The sequence below is a fragment of the Trichechus manatus genome, unplaced genomic scaffold (assembly GCF_000243295.1).
Source record: "Trichechus manatus latirostris isolate Lorelei unplaced genomic scaffold, TriManLat1.0 scaffold00215, whole genome shotgun sequence".
In the NCBI taxonomy this organism is placed as follows: Eukaryota; Metazoa; Chordata; class Mammalia; order Sirenia; family Trichechidae; genus Trichechus; species Trichechus manatus.
The window spans coordinates 3,641,636-3,657,625 of NW_004444151.1; the positions used below are offsets into that span (position 1 = coordinate 3,641,636).

Genomic DNA, 15,990 nt, shown 5'->3' on the forward strand with positions numbered 1-15,990 from the left:
TATGAGTTGTAATCGACTCGACGGCACATATCAGTTCAGACCTACACAGAGATTACTCAGTTTAACATGAACAGGAAACCTTCTTTTCTACTCTTTGGCTAAAAAGTGGTAACTTTTTATTCATTTTTTCCATCAAATCTTTGTACAGGGACTTTCTTTACTTGAACTAAAAAACAAGGCAAAACAAAAACAACTAACCAAACCTGTTTCCAATGAGTTGATTCCAACTCATGGCACCCCCTTTGTCATGTTGCTTGAGCTACCAGAGGCCAGAAATTGACTGGACAAATATTGAGCAGTATTGGATAAATACTGATTAGCTAAACATTTATCAAATTATTTCCAACTAGTTGAACCATATCAAATTGCTTATATTTTTACCTTTTTTTGTTTAACTTACAAAAATGGCCAACTTCATATGTCCAGTTTAACAAAATAGGGGTAACATAATCCTAGCAACCTTGTTTATCTGGGAGAGAAACTAAGGCGGCATTGTAAGGCTCTATTATTACACAGACTTGTGAGGAAATGAAAAGGCCTGTTATAATAATTCTGCCATTCTCTGAAATCATCCTATTCTTGGAGACCCTTGGAGTCGACTCTCAGTCTTGGGACAGTCTTACTCCTAGTGTCTATATACCTCTCCGATACACTTTCAGAGGCCCTGCAAAGTCCTGTTTGCCTTTGACCCCTCCCTTGTCTACCCAGTAATGGGTAAATAGCTTTAACAAAAATCAGAGCTTTCAGTGTCAGTTTAAGAGGAGCTTTATAGGTGAACACTCAAGGAAGAGGGAAACAATTGACTTAAATTCAGCTTTAGCTATAAATGACTGGTGTCAGACCCTATTCTAACAATAGGTTGTCATAGCAAGAAGGATGTCAGAGAACTTGCAACTGCCGGACTTCTGAAAGGGCAGGGTGGATGCAACGAGATGCTCAAAAGTTAGACAGATATTGAGGACTACACAGTAAGGTCAGCAGCGTTCTCTGATGGTGAGGGGTGCGTTTAGGGATTTACCAATACGAGGGGTGATTAACAGATGATGGTTTTACAAAACTCTTTCAATTTTGTGGAATCCTGTATCTACTTCATGAAGTTATGAGCTTCTTTTGAAGGTTTATATTGTTATGTAAATGTGCTGTGAAAAGTTAAAAAGTATAAGGTAGTATTAATCATGGCGAAATCAGTAACAAGAAATTGTTTCAACCTGGTGTTTGAATCCCTGTTCACCTAGCTTGCGAAACGCTGAACTAAAAAACCTCCACATTGCAGGATTACTCTTCAAACTGCTGTTCTAAGCATATGCTCCCAATTTTAGGGCAGGAACTCTGTACAAAGCATTAAAGAGAAGTTGTAAAATAGCAAAATTCCAAACAAACAGATTAATATATTAGTATTAGGCAATACTAGTGTTATGTTTTGATGCTAAGGTGTGCTTTACCCAAGCCATGGTATTTTCAATCTCCTTACATACATGTGAAAGCTGGAAAATGAATAAGACCGAATAATTGATGCATTTGAATTGGGTGTTCGCGAAGAACACTGAATATACTGTAAGCTGCCAGAAGAACGAACAAATCTGTCTTGGAAGAAGTACAGCCAGGATGCTCCTTGGAAGCAAGGGTGCCAAGACTTTGTCTCGCATACTTTGGACATGTTATCAGGAAGGACCAGTCCCTGGAGAAAAATATCATGCTTGGTAAAGTAGAGGGTCAGCAAAAAAGAGGAAGACCCTTGACGAGTTGGATTGACACAGTGGCTGCAACAATGGGCTCAAACAGAGCAATGATTGTGAGGATGGCGCAGGAGCGGGCAGTGTTTCATTCTGTTGTACACAGGATTGCTATGAGTGGGAACTGACTTGATGGCACCTAACAACAATGTTCTGATGGAAGAACCCAAAAACAAAAACAGAACACTCAAATTTTTCTTAAACTGTAACTTTATTTGGGGCAGGAGAATTTTCCTTACATAAATTTAATTAATGTTCTTAAACACCTTAAGACAAACTATTAAAAAAGCAACATTTTATTTCAGAAGGGTCTTGCTTAAGGATTTTCTGCCCTATCTTTTCATTATTATGAATATTTGCTTTATAAATAAATATAGTCTCAGTTATTTATTCCTTTATAATCAAATCAAATGACCAAGCTGAGATATCTGAGATCAGAAGACTTTGTTCAGGTCATTTTAAATTCACATTAGCACAGTATCTGTAAGAAACTGATAATACAGATTGTGACATTTGCCTCCAGTCTGTCTTCTTAATGGTTCCCATATGAAGGTCCTCATAATAAATTATATAAAATTACTGTACATTTGGTTAAAAAGTGTAAAAATCATTCTAAATCCTTCTAAAAATTAACATTAAACAAATAAGTTGCTACAGTATGTTTAAATGATATAAAACATTTGCATGTCAAACATTTTCTCACAAACATAACTGCTTTTGGTCATACATTGAGCTGTAACATACAGCCTGTATTCTCTTCTTTTTCTCCCCCTAAACGGCACAGAGCAATGGCTTAATGGTAAGGAAATGCTACTTCATGAGAAAACCTGGTGCTCCAAGATTACCTGTATTTGCACTTACTTAAAAACATAACATTTCTTGTTTTCTTTCATATGTGTTGCCTTGATTCAATTTTTGCTAACTCCAGTAGAGGACGTAGCGTAACTTTATTAGATGTCTATAATCTTCTAGGCAAGAGATGTGTCTAAGGAATTGTTTGAAAATCAATTTTCTTCCAACATAAATCCTTATATAAACTGGGTGAGGGCTCCTGTACTTAATGGAATTTTATTGTAACAAGAATTAGCATCCCAAATGTAGCTTTTATGCAAATGGTAGCTTCCTTACTGTTCATGGTCTAGGTGGGATCCGCCATTGTCACTGAACCTCTGGGCACGGAATGAGAGCCAACCCTGTACCATCTTCTGACGTCTTGGAAAGCTTTCTGATGAACAAGAGGTAGAGTCATAGATAGGTGAAGTTACAACTCATCATTCCTGTTGTCTTGCATTAGAAATAAATATAACTCTGTAGTCACTAAAAATATACGCAGCACGCGGCATTTTATTTTCACTTAACAAAAAATGGTCATGATTCCCTTCTATAGTACATAGCTTGAATATACTATTTGTTCTTTCTCGTTTGGGGGAAAAAGAGTGCTTCATAAGATTTTGCTAGTTCTTTAGAATTTAGGTTGCTTTTTGGTCTTCTAGTTTTCTCAGCTGTGCATCCGTTTCTTCACTTTTGTATGAATAAGTGTGTTTGGCTTCCCAAGGGAAGGTGTTTGCTGGTAAACAAAGGAGAGGAAAGTAGGAAGAAAAGTGAAATATTTTTCCAAAGTTGGGCTCTGAAAAAGTATTAGAAAAACAATTTTATGGTGTGTAATAACCAGACAACTAGGTTTTTCAATTTAAAAAATCTAAACATAAGCTAGAGTGCCAAGAATATGGTATTCACAATCCATTTGCTCCTCTAGGGCGTATTTACAATTAAAAACCAGCTTTCCAACAAGCCAAGTAAGGTTTCAGATAAACTTACTTTTTATACATAATACAGAAAGGAAAAATAAATATTAACATTATAGTAAAGGGCTCATCTCTGAAAACACATTTTCTGCTGCTTTAGATAATGAGTTGAGAGTATAATACAGAAATGAATTCAGCTTCAAGTTGTGCTTGCATATATATATATATATGTAATTTCTTAAGCTTTGCTGCCAGTTTGTTAACAGGAAAATACTACCTATCAAATCCACATCCATCATGTACTTTTCTCATTCCTGTAGGGATCATAGTTGCTTAGTCATGTGTATTTTTTAGCCAGATTCTCCAAAGCATAAATTACTCCCTGATGTTAGGTTAGGGCCCTTTGGAAGCCATGCTAACTCATTCAGGCTGCAACACAGTATTAATACACCAAAGCAATAATGTACTGACTTATTAGGTTGAACCATATGAAAATGCCAATATTTATTTTAACTTATCATATTAACCTACAAATATGATAATTTTATAGGGTTCAACTTGCTATATCCTGGAATCTGGTGACCCCAAAGAGTAGCTTGAGCTCTAGGAAAATATGAGTCAATATACTGTTGAAATAATATTGCATTCCCTGGTGGTGATCTTCCCTCCTGCCTTTTGAGCCTTTCAAGTAACCGTGAGTGGAAGCAAACGTGATGTATAGAGATGGATAATAGTGGACTTTTTTTCTGTCTCCAAACTAGCTTTGTCATTGTCAAAACTGTTGTAAACATTCATCTCAATATAACAGCCTGTGCCCAATATAATAGAGTTCTCCTCACTGCTGAAAGGAGCTACATAACGGTTAAGTGTACAAATGTGGTGCTACGAACACTTATATGGTGGTAGTTCAGACTTCCCGAAGAAGTGAGGCCTTTGTCATAAATCCCCCCTCCTCCCAGACTGCCCTGAGAATGCAACTAGGGCAGAAACTTATTCATTGTCTGCTCCTAACCAGGTCTGGAGAACTGAGCTGAATGCATGATTCCATCAGTTATTATCATAAAAAATCTTCTGCTGCTTTGAAACTTAGCTTCTTGCTCATGCATCCTGGCAGGGATAGAAGTGTAAACGACTGTGGTAACCTTTATGTTGAGAACATTTTGACTTGAAAAGCTCCTCTTTTGTGTGTACTTACAAATTTGATTTCAAAAATGAAGGAAAAAAAGAATGTGATGGCATCGTATGATTACACTTGGCTTCATTTGGGTACCTCCAATCATCTTAATTTTTGCAACCATTTTGTAAACATTTTAAAAAGTATGAGAAATAACAACAAAATAAATTACACAATAGCTGGTACTTTCGGAACAGCACCGTGGTGTCAAAAAAATCGAACCAATGACATGACATGATGTCGAGAAAAACAGGTGATCACTTTTCTAGTGCTAATGTCAGTCTAAGAAAGCCTGAAGTACCAAGTGTGCCACATTTAAAATTCAACCACTTCAAGAATATCCACACATATTGAGTAAATAACCTTTTATCACATAACCCAAAATTGTACCCCTGTTGCAATACTGCATCAATTTCATTACATTTTTAAAAATCTGTATAAAATATTATCTGGAAACCCAAAGAAAAATCAATTAACCTTTAAAAAATTCATTGCAAAGTTGACTGTATAAAATCCCAACATAATCCATATATACAAAATGCTGCTATTTAAGAAAATAACAGGACCCAGTTTTAGAATAATTTTGTACAAAAAAAGGGTATTGCCTTCAAATCAATATTTAAAAAAAGGAATAACTTAAAAAAAAAAAAGAAGATTGAAATGTCTCCGTTCAGAAGTTAACTATAAAGTGTTCATTTTCCATTGTCCTAACATTTCTTGCAGGTAAAATACCACAGAAAGCCACGGGAAAGTGTCCTCCTTTCCCTACAAGGCGCCTCACAGCAATCATCGCCGAGATGCGTACTTGGAGGCCCAGTCCGTCCGGCCATGCACCGGCTGGGCAGCCGGGGGCCGGGGCATCAGCCCAGGAGTGCTTCGAGGCTGAGTGTGGAAAAAGGGTCGCCCAGGATGAGGTCTCACAGTCTTCAGAGACGAATAACCTGCACACGACAGAGAAAGGATGGCCAGATTGATACAGGACTCACGCAAGCAAACTGCAGGTTACTGCATCTTGGTGACAAAAATGTTAGAAGATAAGAAAACTTTAACAGGAATATTTTGCCTTCCATTCAAGGTCTCAGAGTAGCTAATATTTGTTGACATACTGTCATTTATTTTTATATCAGTAATCATAAAAAAAAAACCACTGTTTAGTAAACAGCTACTGTGTTGTTGGAGACTATATGTATGTTATTTCTAATCTTCACAATAACCTTGCAAGGTAGGTGTCATGGTTTGAATTATGTCCCCCCAAAAATGTGTGTATCAATTTGGCTGGGCCATGATTCCCAGAATTGTGGGGTTGGCCTCCATTTTGTGATTGTAATTGTACGTTAAAGAAGATTAGGGTGGGACTGTAACACCACCTTTACCCAGGTCACATCCCTGATCCAATGTAAAGGGAGTTTCCCTGGGGTGTGGCCAGCACCACCTTTTATCTCTCAAGAGATAAAAGGGAAGCAAGTAGAGGGTTGGGGACCTCATACCATCAAGAAAGCAGTGTTGGGAGCAGAGTGCGTGCTTTGGACCAGGGTCCCTGCGTAGAGAAGCTCCTAGTCCAGGGGAACACGGAAGAGAAGAAGGCCGACAGAGAGAAAAAGCCTTCCCCTGGAGCTGATCCCCTGAATTTGGACTTTTAGCCTACTTTAACTGTGAGGAAATAAGTTTCTCTTTATTAAAGCCATCCACTTGTGGTATTTCTGTTGTAGCAGCACTGGATGACTAAGACAGAATTTGGTACCGGGAGTGGGGTGCTGCTCTAACAGATACCTAAAATGTGGAAGTGGTTTTGAAACTGTGAATGGACGGAGGGGCGGCAGTGACAGAGGACCAGCAACAGCGGAGAACCTGCAGTGGCAGACAAGCGGCAGCAGCAGAGAACCAACAGCAGCAGAACCAGGAGACCGGTGCAAGACGGCGCTGGAGCCGACCCACGGAGCGAGAGAGCTGACTGCCTGTGAGCAGGAGGCTTCCTGGCGGAGTGGGGTGCCTCCGGGCACTTACCGGTGGAGCTACTGAGCTTTGGAACACTTGCCCCAACAGAGCAGATACGGGCTTGAGGCCCGAGGGCCGAGAGGCCACAGGAAACAGAAGCAGAGGCTGAAGAGACAAGGGACACAAGAAGCTGAGCTGACCTCAGGGGTTTCAAAGGGTGGAGCCATGGCCTCTGGTGTTTCTAAGGGTGGAGTTGTCATTCCGATGGAGTACAAGAATGGTGTGCCTAAAGCCAAGGGAGCAGAGTTGCTCTCCCAGTTGGCCTGGATGGTGGAGCTGCAGCCCAGGGCCAAGGGGTCTCTACTCAAAATCCGGAGACTGTGGCCAATACCCATAGTCTGGAGGGCAGGGCTATTGTGTAAATTGTCTCAGAGAATACAGGATTATTTTCAAAGCCTTGAGGACTAATGCAATGTGTTCTGCTGACTTGCTTGGTGCCTGTTATCACTTCTTTTCCTCTAGTTTCTCCCATTTGTAATGGAAGTGTCTAGCTTGTGCCTGTTCTGCCATTGTACCTTTGGAGGCAAGTAACTTGTATTCTAGATTTCACAGATGAAGAGGAATTTTTGGATTTTGGACTTGGAGTTAAGACTTTTGCTATGATATGCTGGGGTGAATATGTTTTCCATGTTGCAAGGATGTGATTTTTGGGGGCCAAAGGGTGGAGTGTCATGGTTTGAACTATGTCCCCCCAAAAATGTATCAATTTGGCTGGGCCATGATTCCCAGAATTGTGTGGCTGGCCTCCATTTTGTGATTGTAATTGTACGTTAAAGAAGATTAGGGTGGGACTGTAACACCACCTTTACCCAGGTCACATCCCTGATCCAATGTAAAGGGAGTTTCCCTGGGGTGTGGCCAGCACCACCTTTTATCTCTCAAGAGATAAAAGGGAAGCAAGTAGAGGGTTGGGGACCTCATACCATCAAGAAAGCAGTGTTGAGAGCAGAGCACGTCCTTCGGACTGGGGTCCCTGCGCAGAGAAACTCCTAGTCCGGGGGAACACGGAAGAGAAGAAGGCCGACAGAGAGAAAAAGCCTTCCCCTGGAGGTGATGCCCTGAATTTGGACTTTTAGCCTACTTTAACTGTGAGGAAATAAGTTTCTCTTTATTAAAGCCATCCACTTGTGGTATTTGTGTTGTAGCAGCACTGGATGACTAAGACAGTAGGCATTATCCCCACTTCGCAAATGAAGAAACTGAGCCCGGGGAGGGTGGCAGCGCAGTTTGGCTTAAGGTTACTCAGCTTATAAATGTCAGAATTTGTCAGTAAAAAGGAATATTATTTCTCCAAATTGGAGACTTTGGAAGAATTAGGAAGGCAAATTTCCAGTGAAAAGGAATCCTAAGGGAATTTCTCTGATAGAAAAAAGAATATCATAGACGTAGCAGTGAGGAAGCTGAACAGTATTCATTCATTCTCTCTCTCTTACACAGATGGTTTATAGTTGCTATGATCCCCAAAGCGTCCAGACCTCGTACTAGATAGTGCTGTGGATTTCAGGAAGCCCCTGAGAAGTCTCTCCCTGTCAGAGCTCCTTATACAAGCTCCAGGGCCCTGATAAGACCTCCCTCCACTCACCCTACATCTTCATCATTAACATTGGTAAGGTTGATGGCAGTGGCACGTTTAGGAAATGTTTCATGTTGGGATGAGGGACGGTTAATCTAGCGTATAAATGTTCTAATGGGGCCAGAGGGATTTGGCAGAGTGAATGTTTTTATCTTCAGGTCTTTATTTCATACGCAGATAGCTCAGAGAAAGAACGGTAACACCAAGACAACAGGTCACTTTTGGTTTTGCGTTATGGTTAAACACAGCCCACTATAGCCTCAGCCAGTTGCCAGGCAACTGTGAACCAATGCAGATGAAGGCTTCAGGCCCTCCTTTCACTAGAACCACTTATGTCTTCCTTTCAGTCTGACCACCAGTTTGGGACTGATAAATAGCCCAGCACCACTGTTCTGCTCTTTTACAGTTATTTGGGGCACTGGCTGGGCAACAACGTCCACTTAGGCATCATCATTAATGATGAGTATTACAATAGTCACTGTTGCGTTTTGACCCACACTGCCTCATGAACAGGGGCTTGACCCCAAGTATGCCTGAACTATAAACTGTGCTCTTCCTGCTTTAATCCCCGTCTTTCTCAGGAAGGAAGATGGTCTCCAAACCCTCTGCCTTGGCAGTTCCTCAAAAAGTTAAACACAGAGCTATCATTATGAACCAGAAACTTGAAAGCAGCAACACAAACAGACATATGTACATCCTTGTTCACTGCAGCACTATTCACAATTGCCAAAAGTCAGAAACCTACATGTCCATCAACAGATGAATGGATAAACAAAACGTGGTATACACGCAACGAAGTATTACTCAGCTATAAAGAGAAATCATCCCAACATGAAACCACCACTCAACTGTCAGTTTGTCGTACTGTGGTGGCTTGTGTGTTGCTGTGATGCTGGAAGCTATAGCACCAGTATTTCAAATACTTGCAGGGTCACCCATGGTGGAAAGGTTTCAGTGAAGCATCCAGACTAAGACACACTAGGAAGAAGGATCTGGCAATCTATTTCTTAAAAAAGTGGCCAGTGAAAACCTTATGAATAGAAGTAGAACATTATCTGGTATAGTGACGGAGATGAGCCCCTCAGGTTGGAAGGCACTCAAAATAGGACTAAGGAAGAGCTGCCTCCTCAAAACAGAATCGACCCTAATGATGTGGATGGAGTCAAGCCTTCGGGACCTTCATAAGCTTATGTGGCATCACTCAAAATGAGAAGAAACAGCTGCAAACCTCCATTAATAATCAGAATATACAAAGTATGAATCTAGGAAAACTGGAAATCTTAAAAAATGAAATGGAACGTGTAAAGATCGATAAACTAGGCATTAGTGAGCTGTAATGGACTGGTATTGGCCATTTTGAATCAGACAATCATGTGGTCTACTATGCTGGGAATGACAAATTGGAAAGGAATGGCATCATTTTCATCATCAAAAAGAACATTTCAAGATCTATCATGAAGTACAATGCTGTCAGTGATAGGATAATATCCATACACTTTACAAGGAAGACCAGTTAATATGACTATTATTCAAATTTACACATCAACCCACTAATGCCAAAGACGAAGAAATTGAAGATTTTTACCAACTTATGCAGTCTGAAATTGATTAAACATGCAATCAAGATGCATTGATAATTACTGGCGATTGGAATCTGAAAGTTGGAAACGAAGAAGGATCAGTAGTTGAAAAAGGTGGCCTTGGTGACAGAAACGACGCCAGAGATCATATGATAGAATTTTGAAAGAGCAACGACTTCTTCATTGCAAATACCTTTTTTCAACAACATAAATGGCGACTATACACATAGACCTCATCAGTTGGAAGACACAGGAATCAAATCAACTACATCTGTGGAAAGAGACGATGGAGAAGCTTAATATCATCAGTCAGAACAAGGCTAGGGGCCAACTACAGAACAGATCATCAATTCCTCATATACATGTTCAAGTTGAAGCTGAAGAAAATTAAAACAAGTTCGCAAGAGTCAAAGTATGACCTTGAGTATATCCCACCTGAATTTAGAGACCATCTCAAGAATACACTTGATGCACTGAACACTAATGACCAAAGACCAGACAAGCTGTGGGATGACATCAAGGACATCATAACATGAAGAAAGCAAAAGGTCATTAAAAAGATAGGAAAGAAAGAAAAGATCAAAATTGGTATCAGAAGAGACTCTGAAACTTGCTCTTGAATGTAGAGTAGCTAAAGCAAATGGAAGAAATAATGATTTAAAAGAGCTGAACAGAAGATCTCAAAGGACAGCTTGAGGAGACAAAGTATTATAATGACACGTGCAAAGACCTGGAGTTAGAAAACCAAAAGGGAAGAACACGCTAGGCGTTTCTCAAGCTGAAAGAACTGAAGAAAAAAATTCAGGCCTTGAGTTATAATTCTGAAGGATTCTAGGGGCAAACTATTGAACAATGCAGGAAGCATCAAAAGGAGATGGCAGGAATACACAGAGTCACTGTACCAAAATGAATTGGTTGACATTCAACCATTTCAGGAGGTAGCATGTGATCAAGAACCGACAGTACTAAAGGAAAAGGTCCAAGGTGCACTGAAACCACTGGCGAAAAACAAGGCTCCAGGAACTGACAGAACACCAGTTGACATCTTTCAACAAATGGATGCAGTGCTAGAATCGCTCACTTGTCTATGCCAAGAAATTTGGAAGACAGTTACCTGGTCAACCAACTGGAAGAGATCCATATATGTGCCCATTCCAAAGAAAGGTGATCCAACAGATTGCAGAAATTACCGAATATCATCATTAATATCACACACAAGTAAAACGTTCCTAAAGATAGTTCACAAATGAGTGCAGCAGTATATTGACAGGGAACTGCCAGAAATTCAAGCCAGAGTCAGAAGAGGTTGTGGAACAAGGGATATCCCTGCCAACGTCAGATGGATCTTGGTTGAAAGCAGAGAATAACAGAAAGATGTTTACCTGTGTTTTAATGACTATACATAGGTGTTTGAATATCAAATTATGGATAACACTGCAAAGAATGGGAATTCCAGCACATTTAATTGCGCTCATGTGGAACCTGTACATAGACCAAGAGGCAGTCATTTGAACAGAACAAGGGAATACTGTGTGGTTTAAAATCAGGAAAGGCGTGGGTTGGGGTTGTATCCTTTCATCATACCTATTCAATCTGTATGCTGAGCAAATAATCTGAGAAGGTGGACTGTATGAAGAAGAACGTGGCAACAGGATTCGTAGAAGACTCATTAACAACCTGCGATATGCAGATGACACAATCTTGCTTACTGAAAGTGAAGAGGACTTGAAGCACTTACTAATGAAGATCAAAGACTACAGCTTTCAGTACGTATTATACCTCAACCTAAAAAAAAAAAAAGAAAAATCCTCACAACTGAACCAATAAGCAACATCATGATAAACGGAGAGAAGATTGCAGTTACTTGGATCCACAATCACAGCCCTTGGAAGCAGAAGTTAAGAAATCAAAGGAGGTACTGCATTGGTGAAATCTGCTGCAAAAGACCTCTTTAAAGTGTTAAAAAGCAAAGATGTCACCTTGAGGACTAAGGTACGCCAGACCCAAGCCATGGTATTTTCAATCGCCTCATGCACACTAAAGCTGGACCACTGAATAAGGAAGACCAAAGAAGAATTGGCGCCTTCAAATAATGGTGTTGGCGAGAAATACTGAATATACCATGGATGGCCAGAAGAATGAGCAAGTCTGTCTTGGAAGAAACACAGCCAGAGTGTTCCTTGGAAGGAAGGATGGCGAGACTTCGTCTTAAATACTTTGGACATGTTAGCAGGAGGGACCAGTCCCTGGAGGAAGACATCATGTTTGGTAAGGGACAGGGTCAGTGAAAAAGAGGGAGACCCTTTACAAGATGGATTGACAGAGTGGCTACAACAATGAGCTCAAACATAGCAAGGACTGTGAGGATGGTGCAGGACTGGGTAGTGTTTCATTCTGGTGTACACAGGGTCGCTATGAGTCGGAACCAACTCAACGGCACCTAATAACAACAACTATATTTGTTCTCTCTTATTTCTATTCCTATTTTTTTTCTTATAACTTTTTATTTTGATATAGTTTAAATTTACAAAACAGTTGCAAGAAGAATACAAGAAACTTCCATATATTCTTAACATAGATTTATCAGTTGCTTACATTCTCCCCACTTACTTTAACTATATATGCATTTTTTTCTTAAATCATTTGAAAATAAATTGGAGACACAATACACTTTTCCCCCTTATACTTCAGTGTGTATTTCTTAAGAACAAATTCATTCTCTTACACAACCATAGTACAGTTACCAAAATCGGGAATTTAGCATTGATGTAATAGATTTATCTCATCCAGTTTTTATCAGTTGCCTCAATTGTGATATCCCTGGTCCAAGATTCAATCATCTGTTACATTTAGTTGTCATATCTCTAGCTTCCTTTAATGTGGAACAATTCCCCAGCTTTTCTTTGTGTTTCTTGATACTGACATTTTTTGAGTGCACAGGCCAGTTCTTTTGCAGATTATCCCTTTACCTGAGTTTGTCTGTTTCCTCATGAGATTCATGCTCTGTGGCTTTGGCAGGAAAACCACGGAAGGAAGGCTGCATCTTATTAGAAGGCACACAATGTTGGCTTGTCCCAACATTGGGGATGTTTGGTTTGATCACCTGGTGAAGGTGGTATCCACCAGGTCTCACTACTGTAAAGTTACAATTTTTCCTAATAAGTACCTATTCTTTCTCTTAAGGAGCTCTGGTGTCACAGTGTTTAAATGTGCGACCGCTAACCGTGGTTCAAACCCATCAGCTGCTCCGAGGGAGAAGATGTGGCAATCTGCCTTGGAAACTGTATGGGGCAGTTCTACTGTGTACTACAGGCCGGCAATGGGTTTTGGTTTATTCTTTCCCTTTTTAAACCACTTTATTGAGATATAATTTACATACCATAAATAAAATCCACCCATTTAAAAAGTGTACAATTCAATGGTTTTTAATATATACATATTCTCTTTTGAATCCCCTATCAGTTTAATACTTTCTGAAACTTTTCTTGTCAAGGGCACAATAACCCCTCATTGCTAAATTCAATGGTTATTTCTTGGTCCTCATCTTCTTCAGCTTCTCTGCAGCAACTGACACGCATGATCTCTCCCTCCTCCTTAAAGCACTTCATTTGGTTCTAGGACACCACTCTCCTGGTCTCCGTCCAACCTATAGATTGCCCTTCGCTTGTCCTTTTCTGGCTCCTTCTCATCACCCGAACCTCTTAATACTGTAGTGGTCCCAGGGCTCAATCCTTGGCCCTCCTCACTTCTCCACCCATGCTCATCTCCTTGGTGCTCGCATCCAGACTCGTGGTTTTACCTCCCATCTATAAACTCGTGACTCCCACATTCATATCTCTAGCCCAGATCACTCCTCTGAGATCAAGAATCACATACCCAAGTGCCTATTCAACATTTCCACTTGGATATCTAACAGGTATCTCAACTAGGCATGCCCCAAACTGAGCCCCTGATCTTTCTTCCAGTCTTCCCTATCTCAATTAAGGACAAGCCCATTCTATAGTTGTCACTGCACAACATGGACACAAAATATTAGTGCCATTCATGAACCCTCTCTTTTTCTCATATCCCACTTAGAATTTGTCAGCAAATCCTGTTGGCAAAACTTGATAATATTTTACCACCTCAACTGTTACCACCCTGGTCCAAGCCAGTGTCATTTCTTGCCTGGATAACTGCAATAGCTACCTAGTCGGTTTCCCTGCTTCCCATCTTGCTCCCCTTCAGTACAGTGAAAACCAGGAACCTGAGCAAGCCTGTTAAGATGGAAGTCAGATCACGTTACTCCCCTGCTCAAAACCCTCCAATGGCTCCAGTGTCGCTCAGAGGAAATGACAAACTGCTTACGGTGGCCCACAGGGCCAACACCATCAGACCTCTCGTCATCTCTGACTCCTTTCTACTCCTTCTCTCACTCATGCCACTCTTACGTTCTGGCCTCCTTGCTATTCTCTCAAAGCTCTTGCACTTAAGATTCCTGCGTCTGGAACTCTCCCACACTGCATGGCTCCCTCATGCACCTCCTTCAGATCTTTACTCAATATCCTCTGTGCAGCGAACCCTTTTCTGTCTACCCTATCAAAAACTGAAAACTACACCCCGCACTTCAACCCCCACAATCCCTACTTCCTGCCTGCTTTATGTTTCTCCTTAGCCCTTATGACCATCTGATATACTATATGTTATACTTATCTAGCTTACTGCTGTCTGTCTCTCCATCCACAATTAAGAGTGGGCTTTTGTCTCTCTCATTCACTATCCGTGGGCCTACAACATGACTGGCACAGAGCAAGTTGCTTTATAACTATTTATTGAATGAATTCATGAATAAACTGAAATAGAACTTACCAGGGGAAGGATCTGAAATAGGTGCCAAGTGTACCCTCTGCACAGCAGAGCCGATTTCTTTTTTCAGAAAGGAAGGGATGTAGTTTCCCGTCAGTCCACTAGAACTTGTAGAGCTGGAACCAACTGATTTGCAAAAGCAAAAGCTCATTATTACAAAGGCACGTAGGCATGACACAAGCAGGGATAAACGATAGCGGTGCAGAACAATCAAGAGTTAAGTTTTTCCTTTTAGGGGAAAAAGAAGAATTCGAATGAAAACGCTAGTGAATTCTGAGCAGCGCATTCCACCATGCCACACTGTCAGAAAGACTGGGGGGGCACAGACAGCGCTATACCTGTAGATTGCAACCAAATGGAAGTTGTTAATTTTGACATTTTTCTTTTCTTATAAAAGTAGGTTTACTCTACTCTGAAATGTGCTTTTTTTCACTCTATAATATCGACTACTTATCTTTCCATGTCAGTGTTTACAAATTCTAGAATATGGCTATTCTCTTATGGATCAACATACACATTATCTTGGTTACTTAGCTATTACACAACTACACCAAATATTCTTGTCAATAAATCTTCATGTGTTATTTTTATAATCATGAAAATTACCCACTATTAAAATATACTAAATAAATTCACTTTTATGGCATTTACATATTGAAAGTGTGTTAGTGGCAGGAACTGCGTACTACGCATCTTTGTATTCTAGGAGGTTAATGGAGTGCCTTGCAAATAGTAGGTAATCAATATATATTGGATGCATAAATGAATATCTATAACCCTTGTTATTAAAGCTTAAAATTATACATGGAATAATGAAGAATGTTATTACTGGCCATTATATAAACAGAAGTTATATCTGTTAGAAAAAGAGTTAACAAGAATTGCTCTTTGTCTTTGCAACACAGAGTGTTCCTGGAAATTGCTAAAGGCAGAGTGGGAAGAAGGTCTGGGAGGAGTTGTGTTGGTCAGATGGAGCACATTTTGCATTTTTGTGAGTAAATAAATAGAAAGAAAAATGAGTAGTGAAGTTGAAGAGGCAAGTCACAAAAGGGAAGACACTTATGGTTAATAAACACCAGAAAAGATGCTCAATCTCATTAGTAAACAGGACATGCAAGTTTAAACCACAATAAGATAAACATTTCACATGCAGATTAGCACAAATTTGCAATCTTGACAGTACCAAATGGCATCAAGGATGCAGCGTAACTCCCATACCCTGCTGGAGAGCAATTTGGCAAGATCTGTAAAGTTGGAGATGAGTACACCCTTTAACCTAAAATATTTACTCCTACTAGTTATTATACCCAGAGACACTCTCACACATAGGCACAACAACAAGGGT

General features: G+C 40.2%; 1 protein-coding gene across 2 annotated transcripts in view; it reads right to left on the reverse strand.

Annotated features, from left to right (window-relative positions):
- Positions 1-1,938: 1,938 nt before the first annotated feature.
- CILK1 (ciliogenesis associated kinase 1) overlaps positions 1,939-15,990 on the reverse strand; it is a 73,971-nt gene continuing 59,919 nt past the window's right edge. For both annotated transcript variants that reach the window (XM_023742662.1, XM_004388727.2), the window contains 2 exons: positions 14,649-14,771; positions 1,939-5,593 (listed from right to left, as the gene is read on the reverse strand). In XM_023742662.1, coding sequence (XP_023598430.1) covers positions 5,439-5,593; positions 14,649-14,771 — 278 coding nt within the window. In that variant the 3' untranslated portion in view covers positions 1,939-5,438. The remainder of the gene's footprint in view (positions 5,594-14,648; positions 14,772-15,990) is intronic.